The following is a 16,668-nucleotide window of genomic DNA, read 5'->3' as shown; positions in this document are numbered from 1 at the left end:
AAGCGGGATTTGTAACGGAAATGGGCTCGCAAAATACTAATAGATTTCACAAGACTCAATTGTGCGGTAAACAGCGAATAGCAGAATTTTTTGCAATATTCAACTGTGATAAAGACTGTTATAAAGGATGTTATCAAAAAATAATTCTTTGTTTTAAAGATATAAAATTATTTTTTGCTTGAAGTGATTTTATATCCAATTATATTTCATACACAGCGCAAATAAAAATAATGCAATATTGCATTATTTTTATTACACACATATATATATATTTCTATTTGCGTCATAGCGAGTTCACCATTGAACAAATCTCCTCGCTCGACTTCAAAAACACTAACAATAAGATATATCTCACGGTTATAGGTTGGTTACGTGAGGCAACAAGAGCGCCCGAAGGATTCGATAAACGCGAACAAACAGCGGGAATCCCGATCGTGTCGCTGCAAAGCGCCTCGAATACGTCACACACGGCATACATCTCCGGATCTCCGGATTTGTGGGGGATCTCCGCGAGGTTCGTGCGTACAGGCCGGAGAGGAGAGACGGACGGGGGAAAAAAAAAAAAAAAAATAATAGAAAAATGGAGAAAGGGGCGAGAGGATGGAGCTTCTGTGAAGGAGAACTTGTGATCCCTGTCGACGAAGCAAACGGACAGCGAAAGCGGCAGATGTCCTCGCGCCGCAAGATATATTTTCTATTTCGCGACGAACGTGTGCCGCATTCGCCACGAGCGACGAAAGAAAGTGCGAAGATCTTTCCGTGACGATGTACATTTGTTACAATTGCGCCGCACGACCGGATCGTAGTATTTCTCATCGAACGACGAAGCGTGAATGCGAAGCGCGCCGGGAGAATTGGCGGAAAGCGTTTTTTTTTTTCCCCCCTCGATCTTGTTAAAATTTTTGTTACGGAAGATACGAGCGGGCGATTTGTCACAGGATCTGCGGCTATAAGCTCGCCCACCGAGTCCTAACAGCCTCCGCCGGTGACAAATCATTAAACGCAAACTGTTGTTCGGGTCGGTTGATTTGTCATGCGAAAAGATGGGGGTCGGCTTTCTGAGTCTGAGAATCGCATTCACTCGTGACGTAAGCCGCGCGGCAGTCGACGAGGGGCAACGGCTATTAAACGTTAATTATACTACGAAATTTACTTAGAAATATGACGAAAGGGGCACGAAGGGACGGGAAACGCCGACGGAATCGGAGGGTCGACGCAAGTTAGGGCGATAGAGATAGTGGGTTGAAATAGAGAAAGAGAAAGCGAGAGGGAGGCGGGAACTGACTGTAGAATGCTGGAAACTACCCCGGAAACTAACTCGACAGCTTAAGAAGAGCGGGTTTCGGTTGCCGGAGACGGCCAAAATTCGCTCCTTGATTAGACATTTATGGCAGGGAGTTGTAAATGAGCGTTACAGACATTAATTAGCATTTATTATTCATTATGGCGCTTGCCACTTTCAATCGACGCAAATCGACCGCAAAAAGCGTTCGAGATGATTCACCGCTTAAAATTCACGGCCACGTCGTCATTTGTCGCAATACTTCACGTTAACATTTAACCGCTGATTCTCTCTTATCTCTCTTTCTCTCTCCCTCTCTCTCTCTCTCTACGTTGTATCTAAGATTACGATGCAGACGTGAAACTGCTAAATCGAGTTAGCTGACCGAAGCTGGCCCGTTAATCAACTCTCACCGCGGCAGACCAGACCGTTCGATTCATTCCTGAATGTGAATACTCAGTTCCGCGCGAAAAGCGGCAGACACAATAATAATACGGTGGAACATCGCGTTCTCTCTAGGATCGGCGCGCAATCGGGCGTGTATCATCCGTCCGACGCATCCACCCGTCCATGTTCCGCGGCACAATGCACTTTGGCGAACTTTGCGGCCGGCTTTGTGGGCCGCGGAAGCGAGAGCCGGCATCGTCCACGCGCGTCCATAAAACTGGTCCATTACAGACGCGGCGGCACCGTTACGCGGCTATAACCGCCGCCCGGCAACAAAGCCCTCCCCCCCCTCCTCTAAAAGCAGCCTTTACAATGCGACGAGCTTAATTGGTTTGACAGCCGCTACGGGCACTTTCATGCATTGACCCCCTCCCCCCCCCCTCCTCCACTGACGACCCGTTGGTGCGCGTTCTTTGCTCTCTGCAGCTCCCCCCCCCCTCCCTCCGTCGCTCGTTCGGTTCATTCCGAGCGCATGATAAAACGTAAACGCGAACAAAAAAAATTTGTTTTCCGCTTTTTACGCTCGCGGATAGCGAGCGAGATAAAGTCCATAATGAATCCGAACGTTTTAAGCACTCGCCTGAATTTTAATGTGTTTAATGCGCGCGACGCTGTTTAAATTCCGCGATACACCGGCGATCGCCGCAAGGCGATGTATAAATAAAAGTCCACGTGGAACATCTCGGACACTTGTGCGTTCCTCCGCTCTTCATCACGGCCAGGAATTGCGTGCGAGCCCGGCGTCAAGTATGCGCGTGCGCATGCACGTTCGCGCGATGCGGTATTTCTAGAGAGAACGTTAATTAATAATTTAATCGAAGAGCCTGTTTCGATCCAGTCTCGGATGCGGGACGCAGGCTCTCTAATTAAAACCGACCCGCGCGCACGTGTGTGTTTATGCGCGCACGTAGGCACACACGTGCACACGTGTGTGTTATATGTGTGTGTGTGTGTGTGTGCGCGCACCGTGGCTTCGGTCACGTGGAAAATAAGGGAATCACAATGTCCACTCACGGCGAAAGATGAGACCTCTCGTCGCGCCTTCCACCGCGAAAATCGTCCCGTCTGTTTCGCTTTATTTTAATCCCCGTTACACGACGCTCTCTCTGGGACGCGTCGGAACGCGGCGGCGACAAGCGCGCTACTATTTATCTTCCGTTGCGTTTCCGGTGGCTTTGTGGTCGGAATGCAAGCTGGTTGCGAAAGTCAGATCTGGTTCACCAAGAAATCTCACCGGCGCGCGTCGAGAATCGAGAAACTGATTGATGGACGCGGCGAGTGTTGCGGCTGTCACGGCGCTCTTGCTGACACGAAAACCTTTTTCTCGCTTCTGAATATTTAGCGTAGCGTTTACATCAAAGCGACGATGATGAGTCCGCATGATAAACATAATATAAACTGTATATTATTATAAATGAATAATTAGCGTAATAATAATAAGTATTGAAAATTTAATGGTCTGCGTACGGCTGCGTATTTGTAATGTGAATATTATAGTCGTGCAATATGATTTTGTTCAATTTATAAGTCATATAATATGCAACAGTTTAATGACACTGCCTAATGACGCGACGGTGTAATACGTTTATTGAATTGTTAATAACATCTCTTTTTCCCTCCCTCTTTCCCTTCGTCATTTGTCTCGACGTGTGGAGGACACATGGAACATTTTACGCCGCCCGCGTATTGACGCACATATATCCCGGAACAAGGTGTAATTTCTATGTTACGAGTCCGCAAGCTATAACAAACTGCTATAGATACAACAGCCGATGTTCCGACGCGCGTAATGCGCGCGTATATTCCGTGGTCCAGTATCGTCATAAAGGATGACCATTGTCCCACGTGATTCCCGCGGTTTATCACCGTGTAACTTATCAAAGAGGGAGACAAGTATCTATTGGTCAGGATGAACGTTTATACGATGCTTCGCTCGGTTATACGGCCGAAAGCTCGCGAAATAAATCGCGGCCGACGGGAATTTCCTCCGCGATAATCTTCTGCAATATTAAATTATCGTCGAAGGGAGGGAAAACGCACGATTCGGCGCAGCGAATAATTTTGCCGGGAAATAATTATTTCCGCATTGTATACCTTACATCGTAGGGAATAATATGCGCGCAACACATATACAATTCGCAAATAATAAATATTGCACACTTCATACATCGCAAATTATGCGTTGCGCTCATTTCGCGGAAAGAATCCCAACAAATTATTCCGTGTATTAGAATTAATTTCTCTTTACGCCTCTATTAAATTACACATATAACCACATATTAATTCATATCAAACTATTATATATATATGTATATTTGAGGGCAAAGTAGGTACGGCCTGGACATAGACAGAACCGGCCACAAACCACGTCGTTGAAGCGAGCGCTTGTACGGACGAGCAATATAGCGTGGCCAAGTATTCAACGAGATTTCATGCGAGCATTTCATGCATCTCGGCTCGTTACCGAAGGGACAAGCGCGCCGACAAGACCGAGAGAGGATGGACGCGGGCGCGTGTCGGCCCTGACGTTTTGTAGCCGCGAAAGAGAGAGAGGGAGAATGGTGAGCTGCGGAACCTCATTCGGGAGGGTTAATGACCAAGGCCACAGGCTCGAAACAATGCGCCCCATGGTATTTCTGCACGCTATTTTGCAGGTGCCTGGGTATCGTTCGCCTCCGACGCGTCGTAAACCGACACGGCACGAGAAGATTTCAGTTGCGGAATGCGCGCGAGCTATCGCCCGACCAATCTGACATTGCGCGATACTAATGCTGCCCGGCTCGTGGTTACAAAGGATTGCTCGTGGCGCGATGCTGCGAAAAAAAGAACATTCCAAACGGCGATAAAAACAATTTTTTTTTACAAGTGTAATATTTGAGATACGATAAAATTTGGGCACCGAAAACATTCTAATAAACAGCGACGAGCGAGATGTGAGATCATTTTTGTAATTTTCTTACTCGTTATAGATGTAATTTAAATTACCAATATCATATGCGTGTGTGTGTGTTTGAGTTGGTGCACTATAATTTTATCACAACAAACAAACTTAGTTCGAAATTCAATCAAAACTCTAAGCATGGAAAGATAAATAGCCTGAGTGTTAAATCGATTCAAAATAACTCTTGGAAATGGGAAAAGTCGGAACTGCTATATGATTGCTACAAGGGCCGGCAATTACGGAATTAAAAGATCAATTTTGGTAAGTAGACCCGTAGAGAAATTTCTGGAGCAAAACTCTAAAATAAATATCGCACTTACCAACGGTACGTTAGGCTCCCACGGGAATTCCTCAGCAAGGGACGGAAACCGTAGAACGATATTAATACGGGCTTTCCACGTGACGCATGTTCTAATTCTCTAAAAGTCCATTAGAGAAATCATGGTACGGTCCACGAACAGGGGAGAGAATTATCGTCCGGTCAAAATGTAAATATATGGTGATACGGCGGCCATAAAAGCCATAGATTTTAGAAAATAACACTCCTTGATTATCAAGCACTATCGTGGTGAAAAACGAGTATCATAAAATAATTATTCCATCGCCTTGCGATAATAACAATATTATAACAAATAATAAATTTTCAAGTGAATAAAATTTACAGCAAGCAGACAGAAGTGTCTTGAAAGAAAATATTTTACCCTTGAATAATTTATTTTGCGGAGATAAAATTTGTTCCAAAACCCATTTTGATGTTTACATTAATTAATATAAACTGCATCACCGCTGCGCTCTAATCTTGACCGCTCGATTGCGAGAGAATTTCGATTAGTTCTCTAGTTGTGGCGAATCTCCGACCATAATCTTCAATTACTGCATTGAGCAATGTGCGCCGAGCAGTGATCTGCGCGCTATTTCCCAGAAAAGAACAATTTTCCCGAGGACGATTAAGGATCTCCATTCTGTCTCTATGCCACCAAGAAGCAGCATTACCCGACTACTTTGGATTTCCGCGCACGTTTCACGATGATTTTTGAAATCCCACAGTGGTCGAGTCAAGACGAGGAGGAATGGAAGAGGAGGGTGGACGATACGCGGCGTGACCACAGTGGAGGGTTTATCCCCGAGAGACGCGAGCGCGTTCCATGTTGCCCATTTGCCCCGGAATCACTTCCAGCCGGATAGGCCGCAGGACGTATACAGCGGAACCTGGGCGGCCTAATCACGTTTGCACGGCCAATCCGATCCTTAAACCATGCGACGGGGCAACATTGCCCACTGCGCTGTCCCCCTTCTCACTCTCTCTCTCTCTCTTCAGGTCCGCCGTGCACAACGTGCACAATCCCGCGTTATTCGTTTAATTTTTAACAATGCGTCGTCCGCCACCCACGCGCCGCCGCGTTCCATTCTCGAAATTGCGTCGGACGTGTCCCGCGGGCGGGTCTACGTGGCGCATCGAAAGGGGAAATGAATTGGGAACGAGATAAGCAATAGTGTCGCGCAATCGAGCATCTCTCGATTCATGCGATAAAAAAGCAGCCGTTACAACTTATTTAACATTACATAATTATTCAGAGGAACGGCTTTACAAGAGTCGAATCTCTCTTTCACCTGTAAATTCTTTGCCATTTATCGACTTACTACTGATCACCATTGAGAACGGTATGTAATTAAACGAAAAAAGAAAAAGAAGAAAAAGAAATGGAACAATAAGATACAGTTCGGAAAATGCCAAGCCACAAGCACGATGTTATGAAGACCTGTTACTGAGGGGAGGGGTGTTATCAAGGCAACGGATAGATTCTCGGAAAGAAGAGCTGCATCCGCTCGGCCGAAGTAACTGGCGGAGGTATCTAATCGAGATATCTCGATCCGCGCCGTACGCTCGAACGACCTGCGACTTCCGTAGGAACCGAGGGGCAAACGAGGAGCGAAATCCGTGGCGCGTAAATTTCCAACCCTCCGATCTACTTCGGACTCGCTCGAGGGAGGAGAAAACGTTCTCAGGAAACTGTTCGAGGATGCACCTTCAAGCGTGAATTTCCTCGACTCTCGCGACATGCAAGGTATCGAGGGACGGGCGAGAAGGAGAGATAGCGCGGAGGAGGAAGAAGAGGGAGGGAGAAATGTCGTCGCGCTAGGAGAAAGGAGAAGCATTCTGAAACGTGCGAATAAAAGCATGAAAAGAGGCGCCGCCCCCGGTTGAATCGACTACGAGAGATTGCGCTTGTCTTCCGGTGGACGAAACGAAAAGTATGGCGCGTTGAATATGCGCCGAACGGCTCCGGCTGTGAATGGGAACACGGTTTACCATCTTATGCATGATGAATGATAAAAATTGACTGCCGAGAAAACTCGCATTTCTCCCTGACAGTTCTCGCGTCACTAATGCCGATGGAAAATTTATCAAAATACAAGCGCCCGCGCGGTCGCTCGAGGTAAGCGCTTAGCGCTCAAAACAGCCATCCTCCCGGAATGTAAGAAAAATCCCGCCTTGGGAATTTCTCACGGTTGAAAAAAAAAAAATCACAACCGCAGCGGAGCGAAGTATCAAACATTCATCGGTCATCTCATCTATCCTCATTCACCGTCGGTTGCGCGGAATCTTCGGGATTCAAGGACTGGCGGACCACCGGAATTCGCCTGATGCATAGTCGATCTCGCGGCGGTTGCCGAGCGGATGCTGAAGAGGCAGGATGCATGTGGTGGTTCGGCCCCTCCGGGAACCACCCGCCGCGCCGCCGGGGTTGGTTATGCGGGCAAAGAGCTTCTCGAGGGGAAGCGAGCGCGGCGAATCTTCGGGGGTGGAAGAGCGGAAAGTCAAATTTGCTCATGATAATGCCGCGAATTTCTCACGGAAAAGTGGAAAACTGTTTGCATCCCGGTACCGCGCACCCACTGCTCTGTCCCGTCGACGCGTTTCTAGACGATGCTCAGAATCTCGTGGAAAGGAAAATGGACTCTCTGGAAAAGATTTATCTGCTGACATTATAAAATCGTTATCTCATAATGAGATGGCATATTTAGATATATTTATCGATGACAAATGTTTTCATGCATTCAATGCATACGTATTAAATTATCATATTGTTATATTAACATATACAAATATTAATTATTATATTGTTATAATGTAGTTATCATATTAATATCGATATGCGTTTAATCGTTTAGAATTTTGCTATTGCGAAATAAAACGGGAAAACCGATGGTAAAAAAATATCGAGTAATAATTCTAGCCTCTTCTGCATATCAAGTTCACAATATCAAATTGTCAATTGCGTTTTATCAACCCGAAAGTCTTTTCGAAAGAGCGATAAAAAGTGGTTAGTATCAGTTATTAGTATTAATAGTCTGAAATAACCGAATTGATAAAATCAACGTCTAGAATTTTTGCGAATAATGCAAGAAATTGTGGACTTCAGTTGAATGAAAATCGGAAACATCGCTCCTCTATCGCCGTCAGATTAGTGCCGCTCTAACGGACTCCACTTTAGTCTAAAGAAAAGATCGCTACGGGCTTCCGAGACGCGGATAAACACGAAGCTTCGTCGGCACTTTGAAGACGATTATCGAATGCAGAACAATGACCCGTCTTCGAGTTGCTCCTACTCGACAAAACTGAAACTGACGGAGCGAACACTTTATTCTGCTAAATGGTGCACAGATCTTGCAGTTTACCGCTTTTAATAGTTCCACGAGTTCAGATTTAACATTATTAAAGTGCTTTGAACTTAGCGAGTGCTCAATGCTACACGCAAAAGTTTTCCAGATTTCATAAAAGGGACATGTTTGTGGTGGTGTAGTTACTCAAAAATAGTTCAGATAAACTTATATAATTATTGAACAATTATAAATGATTCAAAAATAATTAACGAGCTGTATCAACTAACTAAAGTAACATTTAAACGTCTAAATAATCTTTTTTAATACTTTAAGGTTCTTTTATCCCAATTAAAATACAATATTTATAAAATGGCGAAAGAAAAGTAAAACCAACAGAAAATTTTTCCTCTCTCGACGGTATTCATTGTTCAACAATTAACGGCTGATCTCACTCGTGGGAAAAATAGATCGCGCCAGACGTACTTAAGACGCGTTTAACGATTAACTATTAAAATGCTGGCGAAAAAGATGCAGTCGAAGTAGCTCTCGTGATCGTTATCCTACCGTTCCTTACGGCGCGATATCGTTCTTCCGGGAAGACTTCGGGCCGATAAAATACTTCTCGCGGGCCGTTCGAATGCAGCTTGAATTCGTGCAGCAGCTTGCCTACGGTATAAATATCGAAAATGGTGCAGCGTCCGGAATCGTGATAAACGGCCCGAAATTTCTCCGATTCTCACTCTCTCGTCCCCCCCCCCCCCTCCTCTCTCGCAGGATCCTCTAGGCGAGGCTCGCCCCGATCTACCAAAGCGTGAAGCTACACGATCGACCATGACAGAAAAGTTGGTGTGAGCGTCTAGTGCAACGGCCCGCACACAAGCCCACGCACATGCACACGCGGGCGAACGGCTACGAAAATTCGATGCCCGAGGGAGCGGCTGAGTTAAAGGTACCGGGAGTACTATAAATCCGTTTAAATTGCAACGACGACCCTCGATCCGGAGATCGTTGCCGCGGCCCGTGAGCAATTATCCGTCAGCTCGCTTTCTCTCCCGCGGACCGCCGGTTCACCTTAACCCGTCGCGCGCCTTGGCTTCTCTTTCCACAGGGCGAAACGGCCGCGGATACAAAAGAATTGATGCATTGAATATCGCTTCGATCTCGATTAACCTTGCGAAGGTTTCACCGGAGATCGTACGTCGAACGCCGCGATTAATGAATGTACATTCGATAATAGTCGACATGACATGCGACATAAATTCCTGCCGTTTCGAAAGTTGATTTCGCTCGCTAAATCGTTATGCAAAATTCGCAGATTAAAGATAAAACACGATCGCTAAATACGTACACTTCGATTCGACCTGATATATATTCCGACAAAATGGAAGTAAAAGAACTGTAAAGGATGGGCAATGTGGAAAAAGATTACAGTTATCGCGTTGCCAGTCGTAGCTCAACTGTTTCTCGTGCCTTTACGATTGCGGAAACGCTACTTATTCGGCGTTAGACCGGCCAATTGTTTCTTCAAGGCTGGTCGGAAGCTTGCGAGCGCACGTTCAAGAGCCGCGAGCGCATGGGAAAGAACGATAAAACAAATGTCGTAACGTAGCAATAAAACGGTCACGTAGTCGAACGGAAGCACGTAATGGTGCGACATTTGTTTCGTCGTCGCGCCAGAGAAATGGAAGCGCGATAAAATTTGCATAGCTCAATAACGTTCTCGAGAATCTCGATCCACGTCAAAACTCGCTTCAAGGGCCTCCCAACTGCAAGTTCTGATTGGCAAGCAGTAATCATGATTATTAATTGAGTATTAATGATAATCGTTGATTAATAATTATTTCATCGAATTTTCGACGTATAACAGTTTGGAATTATAATAAATCGAGTAAATACGGAACGTTGTTTTACATGCAAATACAATCATATATTAATTATAAACATAAACAAATGTGATATTTATAGTGTTAACATTTCAGAATTACATATGCGAGTATTGTGTTTTTATGTGTATTTGATATGAGTGAAACTTACCACCGGAAACGGTGCTGTAGGGAACGGACGAAAATTCGAAAGGTCTGGAATTCTTACCTGCAACAGAAGAATAAAAAATAATAAGTATTTGTGATTAACGATGTCTCGGATTGCGCAAAGATATATTTAAACTTTTCTTCGTTTATTTAAAAAAAATTTTTTCATTAACTGTCATATTCAGTAAATGTACCTGAAAATTATTTCAAACATCTGAGAGGAATAAATAAATCTATAACAAAAAAAGTACACGCGATACACTACGCCGACTTATGTCTGGCCATCACGGTCTGTTACAAATCGACAGGAAGTGCAACAATGTTCTTCACTCCGCGTTCTCCTTTTTTTTCGTTCTCTTTCCGGCCGGTTCCACGACCGCGAATTACATGCAAGAAATTTACCGAGCGCCGTGTTAATTACAAATCTAATTTTTAATAAAAAGAAATCATAAAATAGCGCTTGGCATAAAATTTACGATAAATGAACCCGCATGTAATATTCAACAGACATTATTCAGTGCATTATGCCTTTCTGCAGGTGAGTAGCCATATGCGCGTGGCCATATGCATTTTAATGCTGTAAATGACTCGCAGTTGCACGAGCGCAATTAACGAGCGATTGGAGCGTGTCACTCGCGGCTGAAAGAAGACGGGTCGCGAGTCACTTAATTAAAACGAGAAAAGGAGAACGAAGGAAGGAAAGGCAGGTAGGTAGGAAGGAAGGAAGGAAGGAAGGAAGGAATGAAGGCAAGGGCGAGCAAAAGAAGAACGAAGAGAAGGCGCTCCTCCAGCCACTAGCTGCAACCTGTTGAATTGAGAGATACGGAGAGATAGAGAATCACGGGCACCGTCCATTTGGTAACTTCGAATTGCTATGAAATTGTTTTACTACTTCGCACGTGCCGTCTTCGTCCGGTGTTTGTTGCCGACGATGACTGAATCTCATCCGAAATTTAATTAGCGGAAACTTCAATTTTGCGGGATAACTATTGAATAACATGCAAACTATTGGCGGACAGTCGCTGCAATGTATTACAATTATTGTTCTCAAAACGTGTCAATTGTTCGTAAAAAAAAAAAAAAGATAAAAGTAGAACGCAGATGTGATAATTTTAAAACAAATTTCATTCGGCATATTTGTCGCTCGCTACTGCATTCGAAGAAAGAAACGAATGTTTTTATCAATTTGAATGAATTTTTCTAAACGTTTTGTGGAAATATATACGCGATGGCGCGCGAAGATAACCCAGATTTTCATACGTAGTGTGAGTTTTTATAATGAATGTACATAAATCGAGATTCTATGGTTTATCGGCATGTATCGGTTCACTGGAACTCCAAAAGTGAGGCCGGAATTTATTTCCGTCGCATAAATCAATCGTTTACCCGCACCGATGATTTACACTCGCGTCGCCATTTTTACAACCATAAGCTTCGCGCGTTTCTCGTTTCCTTTCACTGTATAATTTACTTATAGAGAAAGTGCGGAGTGTAAATCCAGTGACAAAATCGCACGCCGAGAGAACGTCTGTAAACCGAGCGTTGTGCAAGGACAAGGGCAGCCAGTTTCTTCAACCACTTCTTCCTTTGTCGTATACTCATATCGAAGAAACGGATGACGGATCAACCATTCTGTCCCGAGGACGCATTCTTCTTTCACCACTAGAGAAAACTTCGCCTCCATTAAACGCGCCACCTCGTACACTATCTCGTACTGTCAAGGAGATCTTTTCATTCGAGATATTAATCGCCGACGGTTGCGTGTTATGCGTTGCTAAAATAACGCAGTCTTTATTTTACTTCACACGATAGTCTTGTATTTATGAAATTATTACATACAATTGTTTGTCTTGTATCAATTTTTTATACTTGTATTGTTCGACTATGAATATAAGAGTGTGGCGTGATATTACGCAATTTTTTTCATTTCAGAAAGAACAAAGTACACAAAAGAAAAATAAGAGCGAATACAAAAATATCGTACGGTCACTCGGCGCATTACAATCGCGATGCGTATTGGTTAAAATTCAACCCGGCACGTCATCTCGATATGTTTCGCCCCAGCGCGTTCTCCAATTTCATGGCTTGTTCTCTTCGGTGTCTCCACAATCTCCCGCGGACGCGTCAGCACTAGTGTTATTAAACGATATTTAAAAAAATCAAAAGATTGCGCGAACAGATGCGTACGACACGATAACATCGCTCGAATAAACTAGGGCGCAGCATTTCTATTCCACAAAAGTCTGACTGAATCCATTTACTTTTGTTGAATTTTTCTTTCAGTCAATTAATCTAAAAGCTTTTTACAAAAAACTGCGTCAGTCGATCGTGGAGATAAAAAGCTTGAGAATCTACAAGAATCTCAGGCTGAATGCAGCGACGCGTGACATAGACAGAATGCATGGGTCTCAAAGCAATAAAGAGGGGATCGGGAGACTGAGCAGAAGAAAGGCAAGAAGAGGGCGACGACCAAGTGCTGCACGTGGCCGCGTAAGCGCGTAATGCATAAAGCGGGAACGTCACGATACGGTGGAGCGAGCCACTCTCTCGTGCATTCCGCGGCTTCAAGGTTGAGGTCAAGGTACACCAAGTATTCGTTGTCTAAAATTCCGACACTTGGACTTGCGCGACGAAAACACGGAAACTTCAGCATGACGACGCTGCATGTCGCGATTCAAACGCGTATCCCGTTTCGAATCCCCGTAGCGAAAAACTGGTATAAAATTGCAAAAAGCAAGCTCTGCGCCAGCAATTTTGATTAAAGCAAATTAACGCGATTTAAAAAAATTGTAAAAATTGATAATTAAATATATGAGACTTATAAATGTTATTTTTTAAAGAATTGCCTGCAACTGTATCGTGCAGAGTGTTTCAAGTGTCGCGTGCCCGACGTTAAACTGTAATTGTCACCCCAAGGAAGTTTATTCCGGTACCAAATTGATACGGCGTATCTAAACGACAAGATTGACGTAACATACATTATGCACGACACAAACTCGCACGCACGACGTCGGTCGACGCTCTTGTTTTGGCCTCGGCGTCAGCTTCCGGCCGGATGCGATAGGGATCAGTTGTACAGCCGTTTCACGGTGCTTGCCTTCGGTGCGATTCTACTTTTTACAACGAAAGATATATCCGTGGCGGCCGTGCGCATAAAGTGGAAGAAAACGGAATGGAAAACACGACGGTCAGCCTGGTTAGACCGGTGTCACACCGCGTAAGATTTACAGGCTACAACCGCAAATCCTTGGAGACCGCTGTGAGATTGCGACAGTGTAAGATTGCGACACGGGCAATGAGTTGCAGAAATCAATGGCATTAAAACGAAAAGCATCCCAATTCGCGCAGTTTCTGGCGCGTGTATTATTCGAGTTTTCTGCTCATTCTCGTTTTATCGACATGTTATTAAAAGCAGCTGCAATATACACTATTGTCATTTCAATGCAAATGTTACGCGATAGATCAAATATTACAGTACTAAATTAGATTAATAAGCTATTACATTATGATTGGAATCGCGTCAACAACACAAATATTGTGTAATTAAAAATATAGAATTTTAAGTGCAGAAATAATAAAAAGAAAAATAAATAAAAAGATAAACAAAATCAGACTTTAAATGAGGTAAGAATATTTCAATATAGAAATATCTCGCGCACGCATCTAAGCTTTTAAAACCGCGTTGAAGATTCTCCGCACACGCCAAAAACAATTCCAAACATAAGTGGAAAAAGATCCACGAAGCCTCCTCCTCCTTCTTCTTCGATCGGATTTAAGTTACTCGAATTATTGTCAAAGTAAGTTCTTAATAAAAAATATGAAAGAAAGGTTTAAAGAAGATATCGAACAATCGATTCCAACTCTCGTTGAAAGAAGCCGGAAAGAATAAAAGTTTCGTGGAAAGACGAGGAGGAGGATACACACGATGTGCATATGAGAATACAGATTTGAAACGGAAAAGTTCGAATATCGGGTTTAAAAAATATTTCCAACTTAAAGCCGGGAGTTTCAAGATTTCGGTACAGGTTCAGACTTCGTTTCTCGAATTTTTTCGCATTACAATAAAAAAGAAAAATTATTATACAATAAATTATAATTAAAATAAAAGTTGGATAATACATTTTTTTTCGTATTCTCAGATACATTAAGAAACTCAACTGTGGTTGGAAAGTAGCTCGTAAAATTGTCAACTAATTCTTTATCAACGGAGCTGCCTGGGCGTTGTTATAGCCTTTTTTCTCTCTCGGAAGTTTTCTCACTGTACGAAGAAAGTATCTTTGCCATAGTGTACCGTTCACTGCGTCGGGCAAATAATATTTCTAAAGAGGATCGAAAGTCAACCAATAATATCTCTCTAAAAGGACTTCCCGGCTTGTACTTGTTAATTCTTTTACAAAGAAAACGATGACAGGGCGAAAAGCGGTTTTCATAACAGTCTTTCTAAAAAAAAAAAAAGTCTCTCCAGAGGTTGTCTCTCGCGGTCAAAATGGAAGTTTATATTATCTTCGCGATGATATATCGTGAGAAGCTTTTGAAATTTATATCGGGATACTTGGGTGTACCTCTGTATTTTAAAATGTAGTATTTTAAGAACGAGCACGGGCACGTAAGGAGAATGGTATGTGAACAAGACCGTGTACATTCTTTCCTGCATACGTAGCAAGTTGATATTTAAGATGCAGTAAAAGATCACAAACGGAAGTTTGCGAAAAGATAATAAAAAGTATACCGACGGCGGTGGGCGCGGTGGGGAAATAATTCTAAATCAAAGGGAGCAAGAATTGCTCGTATTAAAGTAGCAATACGACCGCCTATATACTTTTAGAGTTTCGGAATTATGACTTTCGGTACTCTCGCTGAAAGTGCACTTCGAGCTAAGAATAACATAAGTAATCTTTTCCTGATTTTCTGAGGAAACGACGTCGGTTGGGCAGATCGAAAGAGGTCGGTGACAAGGCGAGGACTCTCTCCTTGACTCGCACAATATATGCCATAAAAGACTTACGGTCTCTTATCTTCCGAATTTTACTTTCAAAACGACACGGCTGCTATAAACAGCACTCGGAATAGCTCGCGCCAAGCATGAAATATCGTTGAAATACGAGCGAGAGAAGGTAATAACTTCTTGGAACAGATCCAAAGGGTGTGATAGAAAATAATTGTCAAATTTGATGGTTATATAACTTATCGCGAGAGATAAAGCTTGATGGCGATAATCATATTTGAGAGTAAGAGACCCTTCAAACGCCAGTGGCGCGAGAGAGCCGCGTTTATTTAGCGACGAATTTCTTTAACGTCTCATTTCATTAGCAAGTCCGCAACATACTCCCCGCCATAATATCATATTTTGCAAAGTGGCCACGACGAAAAGGATTAAACGGAGCGACATGTATAATGGCCACCGTTCTAACACGGTAACCAATATCCGAACTTCGTAAGCCTACACGAAGGTCAGGACGCGTTATTACATTATTGCATTATACATCGGTGTATGCTACCCGGGTGCATGTCCATCGAGCTTTCGAAGCGGTACACAATGGCGGTTGACCGCCCTTAGGGCAACCGAGTCTGTAATCACAGCGTGCCCACGACCAGGCGTCCTTCCGAACGAGTTCTCCGCAGAGACGCGTGTATATAGACACGCTTGCAGAACGCTGCCCGTGAAATTGCGTTCTCTTGAAAAAATTACTTTCTTCTCGGATCGTCTGAGGTAATTCGTGATCGCACGCGAGATCCGTCGCCCGTAATAATATCGACAACTCAATATTTCAAATTGTACTTTCAAAGTTGCAATAAATATTGCGAGTGACGTGTCGTTCCACACGTTTTTTTTTTTTTTTTTCAAAAAATCGCGGCAAACGGAAATGAATTGTCTCAATCAGAGGTTTTCCAAGAAACGTTTTGAACGTAACGCGTAAGCATCGCCTCGAGAATGCATCGCTTGTCCGTCCCTGGCGCGGCGCGATATCTGTCATTAGACGGAGAGTGTCTTTCGTTCGACAGTAACGATCGCGGGATAAATGGGGAACTCGAACGAGGATGAACGGCTGCTGCCTGGCGCACAGGATACCGCGAACCCCGACATCTGTAGCAACAACGTGTTCCCGACGACTGTCACGGCCGAGACAGTGTAATGTGACAGCCGAGAAACACGCGAAAGCCCTTAGCGGCGTCGCGACGCCCTCGTTTTCACGTTGTCGGCATCACCCGGCGAGAAAGGTACGACGGTTTGTTTTATTTGGCCGCCCGATTTCATGACGAGCAAGACCTACGAGAAACGATGAAGGATACCGGTGGTGTTGCGGTGGAAAGGGGAGGAGGGGGGGGAGGGTTGGAGAAAGAGGAAGGCAGGAAAGAAGACA

At 44.0% G+C, this 16,668-nt stretch overlaps 1 protein-coding gene across 12 annotated transcripts in view; it reads right to left on the bottom strand.

Moving 5' to 3' along the window:
- Positions 1–16,668, bottom strand: part of heph (polypyrimidine tract-binding protein 1 heph) — a 365,110-nt gene that overhangs the window by 163,373 nt on the left and 185,069 nt on the right. The window contains exon 2 of one of the 12 annotated variants that reach the window (XM_067358878.1): positions 10,311–10,367. The exons of the other annotated variants lie outside the window; for them this stretch is intronic. Coding sequence (XP_067214979.1) covers positions 10,311–10,367 — 57 coding nt within the window. The remainder of the gene's footprint in view (positions 1–10,310; positions 10,368–16,668) is intronic. 12 annotated transcript variants of the gene reach the window in all.

The sequence above is a fragment of the Linepithema humile genome, chromosome 7 (assembly GCF_040581485.1).
Source record: "Linepithema humile isolate Giens D197 chromosome 7, Lhum_UNIL_v1.0, whole genome shotgun sequence".
Classification (NCBI taxonomy): domain Eukaryota; kingdom Metazoa; phylum Arthropoda; class Insecta; order Hymenoptera; family Formicidae; genus Linepithema; species Linepithema humile.
The sequence above is the reverse complement of the archived record's forward strand: the minus strand, read 5'-3'. Positions and strand labels throughout refer to the sequence as shown.